This window comes from Chenopodium quinoa, unplaced genomic scaffold (genome assembly GCF_001683475.1).
Source record: "Chenopodium quinoa cultivar QQ74 unplaced genomic scaffold, ASM168347v1, whole genome shotgun sequence".
NCBI classification, from domain to species: domain Eukaryota; kingdom Viridiplantae; phylum Streptophyta; class Magnoliopsida; order Caryophyllales; family Amaranthaceae; genus Chenopodium; species Chenopodium quinoa.
Window position 1 is genome coordinate 1361028 of NW_018743074.1, and position 15650 is coordinate 1376677.

Here is a 15650-nt window from a genome sequence, read left to right on the forward strand (position 1 = left end):
GCGAATGATGATAAGAACATGGTCGGATATATCAAATTTTAGGTGTGTCGACTAACATCAATCTAGTTGATCTATTAACTTAGTTCTTTTATATTATTGATGATAATGATTAATCTATTATTAGTGTTACAACTTACGGACAAAAAACAATCCACTAGTAAATTATAGCAAATATTTAACCATTAAAAACAAATTATATACATATATGTAAACTTTCATGAAAAACTCTCCATGCAAAAAACATTGTAAAAGAAATTACAAGACACTAAATCAATCCATATCATAACCAATAGTACTAATGCTCCCACCTAGACAAAACAAACAAATGAACTGCTAATACAAGCATAATCACATACATTAATCTCAAGGCAATAGAGTGATAGTGCTCTAACACGAACTGATGACACTCCTCTATCAAGGTAGATGAGGGAGGCGGCTGTCTAGCGTCGGATGGTGGTAGATTAGGTAACTGCGGTCCGAGTCTAAGGTCAATGATAACCGTCTGGCCATCACGAACAGGAGCAGGTGTCGTCAGCCAATGATGCAGGTCCAAAAAACATAAGCAACCAAATGCAGTGACCGAAAGCCAAAGAGGTCGCAACTCCTCTTGTCGAGTGACGCTCAACACAACCGTCTGCAGTAGCGAGAGTGACGTGTGAACAAACATATACTCGAAAGCCGGAAGAACGACCATCTGAAGGCAAAAAAAGTCCACCGTAAAAAACATAGTAAACCAAAGTGAATCACGGATCATCAACTCGTCGGATAAGCTACCGTCAATGGTGCATGCCAGAGGTACCAGAGCTGTAACCGTGCAGCCTAACCCCATATAAAAGGGACTTGGAGTCATCCGAGCGATCCGAGACCTCCTAAGCCTAAGTGGAAAGTGCAACACAACAATGTGTACTCCTGAAAGCACGACAAGCAGCGCATACAACAAGACATCTCGTAGAATGTCCTGTGAAAAAAAACATTAAATCTCGTGAAGTATGTCACTTGATAAGCTTATTTTTTTACTACTTTCTCCGTGTTTTAAACTTGCATCATTTCCCTAAAATGGAAATGTCATAATACTTGTAACACTTACTTAAAATGAAAATGTCGTATTACTTGCAACACACTATAATTGGAGTGTTATTTTGGTTAAAATGGTACTATTATCCTTATTTAAACATCATGGCCCACTTATTTATACTCATAACATTCTCTCGACTCCATTTTAAATTCTAAAAACATGTGAAACCCACTTTTCTTAACTAATGTGAAAAAACGTGTGTTTAGAGGTGATTATTGAGCGGACTGACCGGGACGAGGCAAAAAAAATCAGCCCATTCCTTAGACCATTGGGTCAGGCCCAAAAAACAACTTAAATAGCATTTCCAAGCCCGCCCATAAAAATTTTAAAATTAAGTCGGGCCGAAAAACCATGCTCAAAACCCGACCAAATTCGGGCCATGTGCTGCAAATAATAAAAAACGAATGAAGTATTTCTTAAATTTACTTTTTCATTGAATATTTAATTTGTATAAATTTTTCTTATTAACAATTTAAACTTGAGTGAATTCTTTACATATAAGGAAAATTAAACTAGCTTTAATTTTAATCCACTTTTAAAAAAAATTAAACTATACTCTCTCTGTCCCCGTAGATTCTGTCTCATAAGACTTTTTTTGTGAGTTATTTTTGGGTCGAAAATTTATGAAACACGGTTAGCTATGCTCTCTCCAATGAATAACAGTTCTCCTTTCAATTCTTGATTGGTTCCCCACCCTCTCTATTTAAAAGTTTCATCTTATCCTCATCAATTTCTCTTCTCTAACCTTCTACCATTTTCCTTTTTATGTGAAACTGTGTAATGAGACTGTGTCAGAGGATTCCCTCTGTAAGAAACTAATGACCTCAACTGTCACTCCATCCTTGTTGGTTGGTGGCATTAGATTGAGTATTTTGGCTGAATAGAGAGATTGATGGTCAACAAGGTTCGCTAGGGTTTAAAGAAGGTAAGTATCATTACCGACCAATTGTCCAGTCCATATTTTTCTTCACTACTCAGAACCATACCCATGTCCATACTCTTCTCTACTCATGCTGTGCTGACTAACAGCAGCTTTAAGCCCAAAGAATAAGCATCATAACTCCTCTAAGTCTCTAATAAGCAGTTTCTAAGATGATTCAGCTAAAATTCCCAGTTTTATTAATATTACTGAGCAATATAGGCATATAGCTTATACTTCATGGATTAATATAGCCATGCTCATATTTGGCAAATACAAACACAAGCTTTTAGATTAAGAAATCCATAACAAGAGTATTCTCTTGATTTGCCTCAAATCTAGATTGTGTTTCACTTAAGGCCATATTCAGCAAGGGGAGAATGGATTATGGGGTAATAAATGTTGACAAAGGTAATACAGTAAACAATTAGGGGCTAATATACTCAAGTCCCTGAACAATTTTCACAATAGTTTGTCTCCTTAAATAGTTTCTACAATAGATAGTCTCCCTCAGAGGACTCTCTTTATTTAAGCATGGTTTAGGTATTGGAAGCTGGTGAAGAAACACAAAAGCAAGGTAAATGTATAACTTAAGTAGTATTTGTGAGTTTGAAAGCCCTAATAAGCGATTGAGAATATTGATATATATTTCTTCTTAGATACGAGCACCCGATGCTTAGAAGCTTATTAATTGCTTATAATCGCTTATTAAATACTCACAATAGTTCTGAAATAATCGCTTATTAACAATATATCCTCTAATACAAGTAATTAAGTATACAAATACTACTGCTGTTATAGATTTCAAAAAGATCGGATTTTGACTGACACTATTATCAACAGGTTAAACATCCATCTTTACCCAACATTATAAACACAAACTAAGAATATATTATTAAGTATAAAAGGGGAAATTCCCTGTTTCTCGTGGTGAGAAACGAAATTTGTTCTCGTGGGCATTTTCGTAAATAAATAAAAAACTTTTTCATTGTGGGCTCTATAGTTGAATAAAGTTGTTGGTTTATTTACAAAAATAAGAGAAACAAATCCCTCGTTCACTACAAGAAACTAGGGCTCCATCGTATAAAAGAAACTAACCGAACCGCCCTGCGCAATCCGATGTTTACGAACTTTGTGTAGAAAATAAGCAGCTCCGGCGAAAAAACCAGAAGCTAACAATGCCCAAATGTGTACAACAGCATTGCTCTGAAGTTTCCTTCTTAATGACATTGGCGCAACTGCAAAAGAAATAAGCAATTTAGGTTTAAATATTATCTGAAATGAAATCGATTTATTTTCATTTTCCAGTATACATAACATATTCTCAAAAAACTTATCCAACTTAACTTTAATTAATTTAAATCAAAGATGGACCCTAGATTGCGAATTGATAAAATGATTACTAAAAGAAACAACTTACCTCAGAAACTGCTTCAATGGGGGATACAAGTATTCGATAGAGAACGTCGTACGATGTTGAGTGCACGTCAATGGAGAACGTCAAGTGCACTGATGAGTGCGCTTTAGTGGCGAATGTCGCGTGCGATGTTGCGTGCGCTTCAATGGAGAACTCGCTCAGCAAGTGAAGAAAGCAGACACTGGGCAGAGAGGAGAGAGAGGGGAGCGAGAAGTGCAATGTTGAGAGCGATTAATCGGTGCCCAAACAATTCAATGGGTTGGAGCCTCAAAATAAAAAGCCCTAACCTGCCCTTTTATAAATAAATGGGCCGGTCTTTATACGATCGCCAATTATGTATCCTAATAAAACGGGCCCGGCTTTATATAGATTAATTTTCCTATTACTCTTATAATTAAACAAATATCATTTTCACAGAACAAATCTTGTATCAATTATATTTAAGATTTTTTTGGGAATTTTTCAATTTTAAAAAAAGAGAGATACAAACAATTCCATATCCATCCTCCAATCAAATCTAATTAGACTTGTTTTTCTTTTTCAGTCAATCATAATAGATCATTCAAAACATGAGATTGTTATTGTATTGAAATAAGATACTTGACGAACCTAGATAAAGGGGTTTTAATGTTTTATACCATATTTTTATGATTTTTCACTAGATTTTTTGTTTCTTCCCATAGTTGAATATGATAGAGATCAAATCAAAGAATCACATACCAATTTATATACCCAGAAAAAAGAAAATAAATGTAATTTTTTTTCAAAAGTAAAAGGGGATTTGTTACTAAAATCTCTAACTTAATAAAATTATTTGCCCAAATGACTATTTTAATATTTTAAGACTATTTTAATATTTTAATTCCAAAAGTGATTAAAATATTGACTTGAATGGCTTGAACCATGATTCTCTAATTTTAAATTGGGTTTGGTTTTTTTCCCCCCTCTTTAATTTTATTAGTCACTTAAGTTAGAAGCACGTCCTATGTAATCAACCATTCCCATTTTCCAAGTCACCCTCTTTAATTTCCTTTTTTTCATCACTTTAGTTTGTTTTGTTTGCACGCGGAGATGTCAATTTGGGTGTTCGGATAGAGTTCAATGAGGTCGGATTGGTTCAATTTTTAAAATTATATCATGCTAAATTATTGTGTCCATACAAATCAAAATTTAAATCGAATTGGATCCGGTGTGGTTTTAACACCTCTATTGTATGTGTAATTTTAGTTGACCCCCAATTTCAAGTTGCATTGTACTCCAAACAATTGTTGTGCCAATTAATACGACCATAACAAAATTTAGAACTTTTTGAATTGATTAAAAAAAATAATAATAAACATCACAAATCAATCTACAGAAAAAAGGATAAAGGAATTTAATGTAGTTAGTTCAAATTTAGCTACTGTAGGAATTTAGAAACAGTCATTTGGGTAAATAGTTTTGCTAAATTAGCCATTTTAGTAAAAGATCTTAGAATAAGTACTTGCAGAGTTTGACATTTACAAAAATTCAATGTTACGAAAATTTTCCTAAGTTTACTACACCTCTACACGTAGTAAAAAAATAGAAGATATCAATGCATAAAGTTGTGTTGCTTTTGTATGCCAGATATGATGTCAGTCAAGATGTTGCAATACTATATAAACAGAGCTTAAAATACGAAGACATAATCAAATGAATCAAAGCATAATGAACCCTTCACGATTCCACCCCGTTGAACAACTTTACCACAGCCATACTTATCGCCAATCGGAAGTAGAAGGCACCAGTAGCTGTATTTAGAAGGGCAAAACTAAAAAAAATAATTCAGTTATAATAACAACCGCGATATTATGCCCTAGAAGATAGAACTAAAGTGAAGTGAAAAAGAGAAGTATCAATCTCAGAGCTAGCACAACGTGAAGATCCACCATCTCAGACCAGTATTGGGGCTAAATTACAGCGAAAATTTGGATTTCCCAACAAAATTGCACATTCCCACAAATGTTCTAGTGTCTATAAACTATTCTTAACTGCCCAATTCTGTCTCACCATCTTTTCTGCTTGAGTACAAATCCCATCCTTCATCGATCATCCAAAACAGGGGATTATAGGGTGAACGGTTTAACAATTAAAAGATTAACCTAATCACACTTGATGTTCTTGTAAATCCTCCGTACGAATAGATTGGAACCCAGGTAGCCAACCGCTCCTGATATTGAGAAACAAGTTAATATAGCACAAGGCCAAAAGAGAAACATTGAAAAGATGACAAAGCACAAACAAACCTATAATTGCATCATTGCGGCTTAAAAATTAGATGTCTTGTACAATTTTATGATAATCAAATTCCTTGTTCCTTTTGAATTTCAAGTTCCTTTCTTTTTTCTTTTACGGGATTCCCATAAAGTTTACTCCAATTTTCCTCCCCCAAAAGCTTTTGGATATTAGAAACATATACTCGTATCTGATTACTTCTCCAGTGGCAATAGAAGAAAGAAAAAAGGCAACTACAGAACCGACCAATGAAACAATACAGCATACAATTTAGCAAACTGGTTCATTGGCTTATTTTACTGTCTGGCAGGATTGTGTTCAAATGGTCAAACCCCAAGAGCTCCATTCTGGTGTAAGAAAGGAGCCAGCTTGACCAATTCGAATTTTGTGCTTAGACTACCCATGCACCCCCCCCCCCCCCCCTGTTTGAGCTCCCTGGTCCCCAACAATAGATTAGGAAAATGAAAAAACAACTTTACTTGGAAAAGGCCTAAATTTCATCAACTAAACCCAAAAAAGATGTATGAAACAGAGGGCATACATCATGGCCATCACAACCCCAACAAAGACCTATCCAAATTCACAGGCAACTGACAATTAAACCGAACCACCAATAAAATAGATGTGAAGGTATCAATGAATGGCATAGTTTCCCATGTAAGCGACATACATACTAAACTGGAACAAGAAGGGTACCAAACTATGCACAGTTTCAGATTATAGCATGGACCTACCGCAAAGAATTCCCAAGCCAAGACAGAACATCATTGTGTAGCCAAAATAAAAGCTGGTCTGAAAGAAGCCTGACATCTTGGTCTTGACATGATAGTAATATATAGAATACAGGAAGACATAAATCGCAGTGGATGCAGCGGAGAAGAATGAAGTCCACTGCCAATGGTAATTCTCAGCATTCAGCAAGAAATATGTCCCCACGATTGTCACACAAACAGTGACAATGATCAAGATCAGAAAAACAAGCAGCATGAAGCCGTAAACATAGTACACCTGAAAGGGGCATAGCAAATAACCATAAGAGAGGATGCACATACATAAAATATATACCGCAGCATAGTGATCACTACCATAAGATTATATAAAGCACCATAATAAGTAACATGGAGAATAGAAGCGGACATTAACACAGGTTAAGGGATATGAATCAACAAAGCAAAGTAAAAGAGAGAAAAAATAAACTTTTGTAGCATGATTTAATAAAAGGGAAGTACACACTGCATGTTTGTCTCTCTTCTCACTTCCATCCTCGGCTTTGGGCCCACAACCCAAACAGCACCTTAAGTCTTAGAGCCTCCCTCACAATCACCTCATGTCACCAACACTTACATATCACCACAGCTCCCCCACTCTCTCAGATTCCCCCAACTCTGATGAGTGATGACAGACCCTACCTCAATCCTCTATGGGTCTATCTCAACTTTATTTTCACAGCTGACTGCAGTCGAGTCTTATGAGGTCAAAAATGGCCAGAGGTTCTAAGTCTGGAACTTGACTGCCCAATCCAACAAACACCTCTCCATTTGAGGATGCATCAAGCACCTCTCCATTTTGGAAGGCAAGCAAACCCCCAGATCAAGTACTCAAGCATTGGTACTTCCCCTAGAAAATGTTCTCCTATTGATGAAGCAAGTAAACTACCTTCCCGTGCAGCAGAAGGCGAGCTTAGCACCGGTTTAGGACATGATTGTGGACTTGTGGGACATCTACTCACCCTTTAGAACCTTTTTCTCTCTCTATAACATCTAGTAAAGGATGCAGCTGTTGCAGCGGTTGATATTATGGTTGCTGATTTTTTTTCTTAGGGTTTACTGTGAAGATAAATTTAGTAGACCTGACAATATTGACCTATGAACGACCCAAACCAAATACTGGAAGACCCTAAAAATCAACTCAACCTGAAAATGTATATAGGTGAAAATATTTTCAACTAAAAGCTAATTGGCAATACACCTAAAAGACTTCTTCGCCAAATGGACCCGGAACCAAACCCAAACCGGAACTAAACAGTCAATTTGTCACCACTACATAAATTATGTAATGATATTACTAGGCAATATTTCCCATATCCAAGGCGATTGCTCTTGATAGGAAGATATTTCATCTATATTTGCTTTGACAGCAATTTATGTGTTAAAGGGATATCTATATGATCCGATCGATTGCGTAAAGCCCACGGTAGCAAAAGAACCGGAGAAAGTCGCGGGGTTTCATTAGATTGGAGCCTGCCGCTACCTGGATCACATCTTAGAGTATTCCATTCTGTTTTTCAGCCGGATCCAGGCTTGGCTTGTCCTGAAACAACGGAAGAAAGTGCTAATCTTGCAGTCAACTGTTAAGAAGCGCCGGAGAGAGGTGTAAATCATGAATCAGCAGTTCGTGAACTGAATCTGTTCCAGCTTCTACCACTCACTCACATGCCTAGCTCACTCTTTTTATTTCATTTGTTGCGAGCTTAGCTGAGCATGGAGCTGGTCTGTGGGAGGGTAAGATTTAATTCACCCCCACAAAATTCACTGTTGTAGTGATGGTAATAAATACATTGAAGAGGAGTGATGGGAGGAGTGGAACAATGAGTGGAATTAGTGGGATAGACGGGCATGGTGGCCAGAGTGGAGAACGATGGCGGGCTGATTGCTAGGATAAGATAGGGGTAGCAGTCTGGCATAGTAAGTGACCAGTACACTAACCACTACAGTCTAGATGGAGATGCGTGAATGAGCTCTTTTGTTTGTGATAGAGGGCAATTTATTACTTGTAGTCTTGAAGATGAGAATGAGATAATTGAAATCAAAATAGGGCAAAAGCTGAGGGGCTGTTCAGTACTTGGTATTAAGAAAGGGAAAGGTGTCAAGACCTCTGTTCTTATTTTATGGAATTAGGTTAATTTTTTTGGTTAATCCATTCCCCCAATTTTCAGTCTGGTCATCCCCACAACACTGATTCACAGTAGAAATATGGCATTAGATGGTTAAACTTGACCACAAAAAATAACCTCTATGAAGCAGCATTGCAACAGAAGCCAACAAGAGTTGTAGATAGAAGGCACAGGGAAAACGGTGACTATAACAAAGAAAGAGCGCTGAAAATTGGATGCGGCAGGGGTGAAGTGGATGAAATGGATGTCGGTGGAGAGAAATTAATGAGCAACACAGGTTACTGGGCAGGGTCACAGTGGAGAGTAAGAGAGCATTCAGGGATGGGAAAAAAATGAAGAGAGGGAATAAAGGTACAGAGCCTCTGTTATTGATCACCCAACAAAAAACAACAGAGGGTTTAGAAACCTTTCTCGTAAACCAAACTAAATGAAGAACTGAAGGGTTTTCATGTCATTCCATTATTTTCTGATTCTTGATTCTGTTGGTCATGAACCAAACAATAGGAATATTGAAATTAAAAATTCAAAAGACTCACAAAGGGAAACATGTATACCGAAACATATCACCCCTTCCCCAAGAGGCAGAGCATGATCCCATTTAAATGTCACGCAAGCAAAACAATGACAGAGAAAAAATAGAAAAGAAAAGGAAAATATCCCTCAACAACCTCCAATAGTAAACAACATTCTAACCCTTAAGATACACTCATTTTTCATAGGATGTTGTATAACAATAACTATAATACCTCAGGGTACCTCCACAAACGTGAGGTCAGAACAGGGTTTAGAGTCTTTAGTCTTCAAAGACAGAATCAACACCTCTAAGCATTTAAGGAATATTTAAGAATAAAATAACAACTACTAAAGAAACTACATGAAGTAAATAGGAACAGTTACCTTGTAATTCCAGAAAGACGTGAAGACAAAATACATCTCAATGAAAATACTTCCAAAGGGTAGCAATCCCCCCATTAGTGATATTACTGATGGCGTTAGATACCATTTCTTTTCTGGAATAGGTCGAGGAATAGTCTTCACACGACATGGATTATTAGGTGCACCATTCCAGTTTCTTCCGACAACTGTCCCAAGAAGTGCAAGTGGGAAGGAGATGAAAGCCCAAATGACAAATACTACTACAATAGTCCCAAAAGGAATAGCAGCTAGAGATCCATAGAATATAGCGATTGTGTTCAAAATGAATCCGATTCCGAAGCACATAAACGGGAAAAGGGAAGCAGTAAGAATCATTGCCTTTATCCAGTTTTTACCTGAAGCAAGAAAGGAGGGGAGTCATCAATAACCTTAATAGAGCATAGCTAAGAATAAGCACAAACTGATAGGAGCAAAAGAATAGTGACAAGCAAGCATGATTTGCAACATACCGCCATTACGTGAATACATTCCACCACTGACATATCCTGATATGAATGATGTCAAGGCATAACACACAATGAAAGTTGTGACTATAGCTCCCCTCCTGTAAGACAAAGCACATTCAGAAATTATTTTCTAAATCGATAGGATTGAATAATATATATATATATATATATATATATATATATATATATATATATATATATATATATATATATATATATATATATATATATATATATATATATATATTACTCATCTATGGGCATTCACTACGAAACCAAGGAAAGTATTAAAAAAGGAATTACATTTTTAAAACATACTAGTCTTCACTACGTATGCAAGGGACACGTTAACTGAAGAATTACATTAACACATAAATGCACTCAAGTAGCAACTATTTGCCTAATCAGCATAGGTTCTTAATGATAAGCAGAGTCTTGCATTGCAATATAGAATAATTTATATGGTAGAGTTATGTACATAAGAACATACCGAATGGAGGATCTAGGAGTGGAGGGACGAGGGATGGTTAGTCCCTCTATCCCCCTCCCCCCAGTGACGGAGGTTCGATCCTCATCCCCCTTCCTGTGATAGGAGGGGGCTCCTAGTATATCTTACCGTATATATTATAAAAAAAAAAAAAAAAAAAGAGAGAGAGAGAGAGCATACCCAATGTACAATGTTCCGAAAATTGCCAAAAGGATGACAAGGAGAATAAGAGTTGCCATTTGAGCTCCAGTGCCAATGACAGCTGTAAGCAGAGCTAGATAGCGAGGAGGCCGGAAAACATCTCCATGAACAAGTTTCCAACCAGACTCTTCACTAACATCCCTTTCCTAATAATCCACGGTATATTAGGCTTTAGCATGATCCCAAGTCCCCAGTGGTTGGAGCACATAAAATCACCTAATATAAAAGAAGTCTTACCAAGCTTTCTAGGTCATCATCTTCCCTTGCATACTTAGCATAGTCATTTCTAAGAGTCCTCATCAATATCATTGAAACTAAACCAGTCAAGAAAATGACCATCATGAAGGAATTGAAAATGGAGAACCAATGAATCTGCAACAAGCAAAGCATCCGTTTTAAGAAAAAGTGTTTTCTTCCATTTTTTATGTGGGTCAAGGAGGGAAGCCAATTATTAAATTTTACAAGACATTAAAATCTCGTTACTTTTAAGATCAGCAAATACTATTATTTAGATAATTCTCGTTTTGTCCCATCGATATTGCTGTATACCAAACATATAGTTCAGAAAAAGGTGGAAAAGAACCTGATGCTCAAAAAAGGGGTAATCCAAGTAGATATCAAAACGCCTGCCAAAGGTGACATCTGTTGGAATCCATTTAACTGAATATGTCATGTCATACACCTTTCCATCCTCTACTGCCTTAGCACCATCTTGGGTAAGATTAACATGGATGATCTGCACACACGGGTGTTGTTAAAAGCTTGACTTGTAAAAACTAAAAATGAAAAGAAAGAAAAGTAGAAAACATCAATCAAGAGAGATCAAGAAAAAAATTAGTTTACATGATTCCCATTATACTTTATGATGAAATTCCTATGTGTGTACATTACGTGCTTAGCATTCTCCCCATTTTTATCATAACGAAGCTCTCCCACAAAACCTGCACAATTAGTAATTAAATTAACAAGCTAATATGAATAAAGGAACCATTTTACAATTATAGCTGAAATAAAGATGTTACAGACATACCCCACAGAGGTAAATCATCTGAGGTGCATTGAGCAGCCAGGTACCAACAAAGAGATAGCAAAATGTCAGCATAGAGTAGTCAAGCCAAAAAGTGATAAGGAAATACGCAAACAAGATAGATATAGCAGAGACAAGAGTGTCAAATTCCAATGTGAAACCTCTTTTGACTTAAATGCATAGATGTGAAAAGAATTCAATGCTACGATTTCAGTGACAACTTTACTAATTAACATACCAATGAACAACTCGAACCAATATGAATTCTCAATTGCATCTCTGAATCGTGCTGCTTTATACTGGTCAAGTTCAAGTTCACATATGGAAGTCCTATCAACATTTTCTGCCAGAAAGAAATGTTATAGATGTCAGAACTTGCAATTTCTGGATTGAGGGCATCTAAACATGGAAAAGAGGGATGAAAATATGGGGAAAAGCATCGAAATTAGCATGCATAATTCAGATAAATCTTGAGGTATACATACTTCTATATTTCAAATCAATTCCGCTGTCAACAAGTTCATTCCCACCAAGAACCTCACCCAGGCCACCCCACCTGTGGGCAACCTTGCCCTCTGGATGGCAAAATGGAAGGCTGAAGTAGTTGTAGGTTTCTTGCGGGTTGTTGTATGGACCAACTTTGTTCACCCACAGGATTACCTTCTCATCTGGCTCATACTACAATTTTTTAAATAAGCACATCAATTTTTCATGAGATACAGAAAACAAAGCACAGAGAAAAGACATGAAGACACAACATGAAGAAAAAAAAAAACTGAGGAAGGCATAGAAGATGACCCTAGCAAACAAAAAAGTTCATGGTGTTTAATTTCATCCCCTTTGGTTTTAAGTTTTGAACATGACCGCAGTATCAGAAACATTCAATGATTTCTGCTATTTTAAACTGTGAACAAAAGATCACACTGTAAATTCAAAGATGATTAAGCTGTCTTAATAATTTATTTCATGTTGATCATTATCCAAGTTATAATCATGAATTCATGATAAGAAAGGGAAGAAATTGGCTTTCATAAGTCACTCTACTTCCTCCACTGATGTTAACCATTTCAGTGTTTACAAGCACACTGTAAATACAGAAAGGTGAAGAACTTCAAATACACACTCCCAAGTCCCAACACCCCAAAACATATTTTTCACCATTTAGAAGGTAATTTGACTCTTAGACTGTCCATCTCACACAATATCTTCATCATGGTTCAAAGAATCAAACATAAACAACAATTGAAGGCAGACCAGTCTCCATCATAATATTCGTGATTGCAGCCTTGGAATTACTTTCAAGGGTAATGTGGATGGATTCTGAAAATTGACGGACTAAAATCACCATCACGATAGCTCAACAATTTTTACAACAAAGTCGTGATGTGGTGTTGTGACTTATGAGTATGTGACCAGGACTCAATGCCTGCTTCTTCATTCTTCATCCCAAACACAAAGAAAAACAATCATTTTGATCCCCCATCACTCAAGAAGCTATATAAATGCCATGCCAGAACCCAGCAACTTAATATCTATAGAAACCTAACCCCAATTCCAAAAACACCAAAGTTTCAACAATTTTCCAATTACGCAAAATGGGTATCTATGAATTCAACAAAACAATAATGCAATCAACTTTATTTGTGAAATTAACATAAACCCTACGCTTGAACATAATTTCAACATACATCAACAAGAACAAACACAAAATCAGCAAAATAAACTGAGATCTAAAGCTAAAACCCAGTTTAAGATAAACAATCAGAGCTCAATCAAATATCAAAACAAAAGATCAAAAACCCATGTCAGAAAATCAAATCAAAATGACTACACAGCCAAGAAATCAATTAATTTCAATTTTAAGGAAGGAAAAGTGGAGTGCGAGTAAGAAGTACCAACCTTGTGATCTGACTCAGAAGCGAGAGATGGTGAAGATAAGAGAGAGAATATGAACGAGATAAGGAAGAAGAAGATGGAGGTGAATCGTACGGTGGAGGGCATGGCTGAGGAGAGAAGATCAAGCCAAAATCAACGGTGAGAAATTGATCTTCAATATTATGAAATTGAAGAAAAAACAGAGGAATTAAAAGGTGATTGATTTATGAATGCATTAAGATGGGTTCAAATTGAAGGTAGGTAGTCGTCGTTTACCTTAGTCAGAGACAATGTTCTTCCTCGATGTCTCTGGAAGTGGAAGATGATGAGGAAGAGAGAAAGAAAATCACGTGCTGGGTAGGATTGACCTATCTAATATCTTCTCCTATTTCTTCAATCACCTCTTTCTTTCTACCGTTTTGTTTTTTTTCTTCTTCTTTTAATTTTGGCAGATGGGTAACAAGTTTTATTAAAAAGAAACCCTTAGGCCCTATTTTTTTGAGCTTCGGGATGCAGCAGAGCAGATTAGATTATAGGAACATATTAAATGCACATAGCGGAATTCAAAAAACAATTTCTTAGCACCTAAAACAGGATCTCATGCATATAATAATATGAATGATAAGATTAGTATAACATACCCGTGATTTCCACAAAGTAGGAGGGCACTTCTTTCTTCAATTAGAGATCTTTAAAACGTCAATTATCGTTCCTCTAATATTGGTCCACGAGAAATGGTTGAATCTCCACGTATGCTAGTACGGAATAAGGAACAATTCCTTATTGCTTTTACTGGTGGTTATGTGTGAGAGAAGTATTTGTGATTAGTGAAAGATGTGTTATTTCATTTATGTCACTTAGTCATATTTATAATAAACTATCGCAACTCTTCACATAATCGCATCTCTTAGGCTTTAAGGCCTATTCATGCATCTTAATTCAACCATATACTCATATGTGTGACCTCATAGGACCGGATTATTATTAGTAGTAAACTAATCGCATTAGTTCACAAATCATAGTTGGTTTCTAGCAAAACATTATGATTACCTAAAATAACCGATTATAATTAATCTCTATATTTGTCCTAATTACAATTAGTAATTACACTTGATCGACGGACATTTCCTTCAATCTCCCACTTGTCCTAGAACAAGTGTGTAACCATAAATTCCTTAAGTCACTTAATGTCAAATTTGATAATATGATAACATCTTATGTCATCCATATTAAGATTCAAATTGTTTCTTGAAATCTGAGTTAGGAACTGTAAAAACAAGTGATTAAATCTTTAATCCACTTGAGCACATTCTTGTCCAACCAATACTCCCACTAAACTTTTAGCATTCCTGATTACTGCCTTTATTACCTCCTTTTACGGCACGGCGTTTGACATCATCAAGGATATACCAAGTATCTCATGGAAGAATGTTATTCTCATGTCTGAGGAATCCACTAATTATAAGTTTGAAATCTTATTTCAATTTTGGTCTGTTCCATACACATCACAATGCATATCTATGTAGTCGACTAAACATCTCTATATCCCTATAGCTCATGAAACTGAGCTATCAATCAATCCACATACTAGTCTTTTGATTGAGCCATTTATGTCCATTGTCTCAGACTAGGAACACTAGTAATTTATAATGTATGTTCTCCTAATAGGGTTTCATTTGTCAAATCACGCATTTGACAACCTATAAAATTACAATTACTTTGAACATTTTATTTAATTCTAAACCACAATTAAATAAGAATAATTTATTAATAAACATAAATATTACATGATTCAATGTCTTTACAGTTATGAAAATCAATTACATAATCTAAAGCCATTCTCCAACATGCTTGATTCCTATAGCTCTAGCGTGACTTTCACGCTTTGGCTGTGGTAGGGGTTTAGTCAATGGATCAGCGACATTCTCATTCGTATGAACTTTGCAAACTCTGACATCTTTCCTAGCAACAATTTCTCGAATTAAATGGAATTTCCTTTCCACATGCTTAGATTTGTGATGTGATCTTGGTTCTTTTGCCTGAGCAATTGCACCATTATTATCACAGTACAAGTCAATTCCACTCACAATTTAGGCACAACTCCCATTCAATGAGGAA

At 36.1% G+C, this 15650-nt stretch overlaps 2 protein-coding genes across 4 annotated transcripts; both read right to left on the reverse strand.

Moving 5' to 3' along the window:
* Nucleotides 1-124: 124 nt before the first annotated feature.
* LOC110731623 lies at nucleotides 125-3658 on the reverse strand. 2 transcript variants are annotated; one of them, XM_021911497.1, is made up of 4 exons: nucleotides 3415-3658; nucleotides 3093-3232; nucleotides 775-958; nucleotides 125-694 (listed from the first exon to the last, which is right to left on the reverse strand). In XM_021911497.1, the coding sequence occupies exons 2-4, from the start codon at nucleotides 3222-3224 to the stop codon at nucleotides 510-512; spliced, it is 501 nt and encodes a 166-aa protein (XP_021767189.1). In that variant the 5' UTR covers nucleotides 3225-3232; nucleotides 3415-3658; the 3' UTR covers nucleotides 125-509. The 2 variants fall into 2 exon arrangements, with proteins under 2 accessions (XP_021767189.1, XP_021767188.1); XM_021911496.1 differs by having other exon boundaries at nucleotides 125-958.
* Nucleotides 3659-5022: 1364 nt separating this feature from the next.
* LOC110731620 (transmembrane 9 superfamily member 1-like) lies at nucleotides 5023-13955 on the reverse strand. 2 transcript variants are annotated; one of them, XM_021911494.1, is made up of 13 exons: nucleotides 13809-13955; nucleotides 13557-13660; nucleotides 12143-12335; nucleotides 11896-12000; nucleotides 11661-11678; nucleotides 11474-11571; nucleotides 11214-11366; nucleotides 10868-11002; nucleotides 10610-10776; nucleotides 9946-10040; nucleotides 9458-9831; nucleotides 6402-6675; nucleotides 5023-5602 (listed from the first exon to the last, which is right to left on the reverse strand). In XM_021911494.1, the coding sequence occupies exons 2-13, from the start codon at nucleotides 13656-13658 to the stop codon at nucleotides 5535-5537; spliced, it is 1782 nt and encodes a 593-aa protein (XP_021767186.1). In that variant the 5' UTR covers nucleotides 13659-13660; nucleotides 13809-13955; the 3' UTR covers nucleotides 5023-5534. The 2 variants fall into 2 exon arrangements, with proteins under 2 accessions (XP_021767186.1, XP_021767185.1); XM_021911493.1 differs by having other exon boundaries at nucleotides 13557-13704.
* Nucleotides 13956-15650: the final 1695 nt, after the last annotated feature.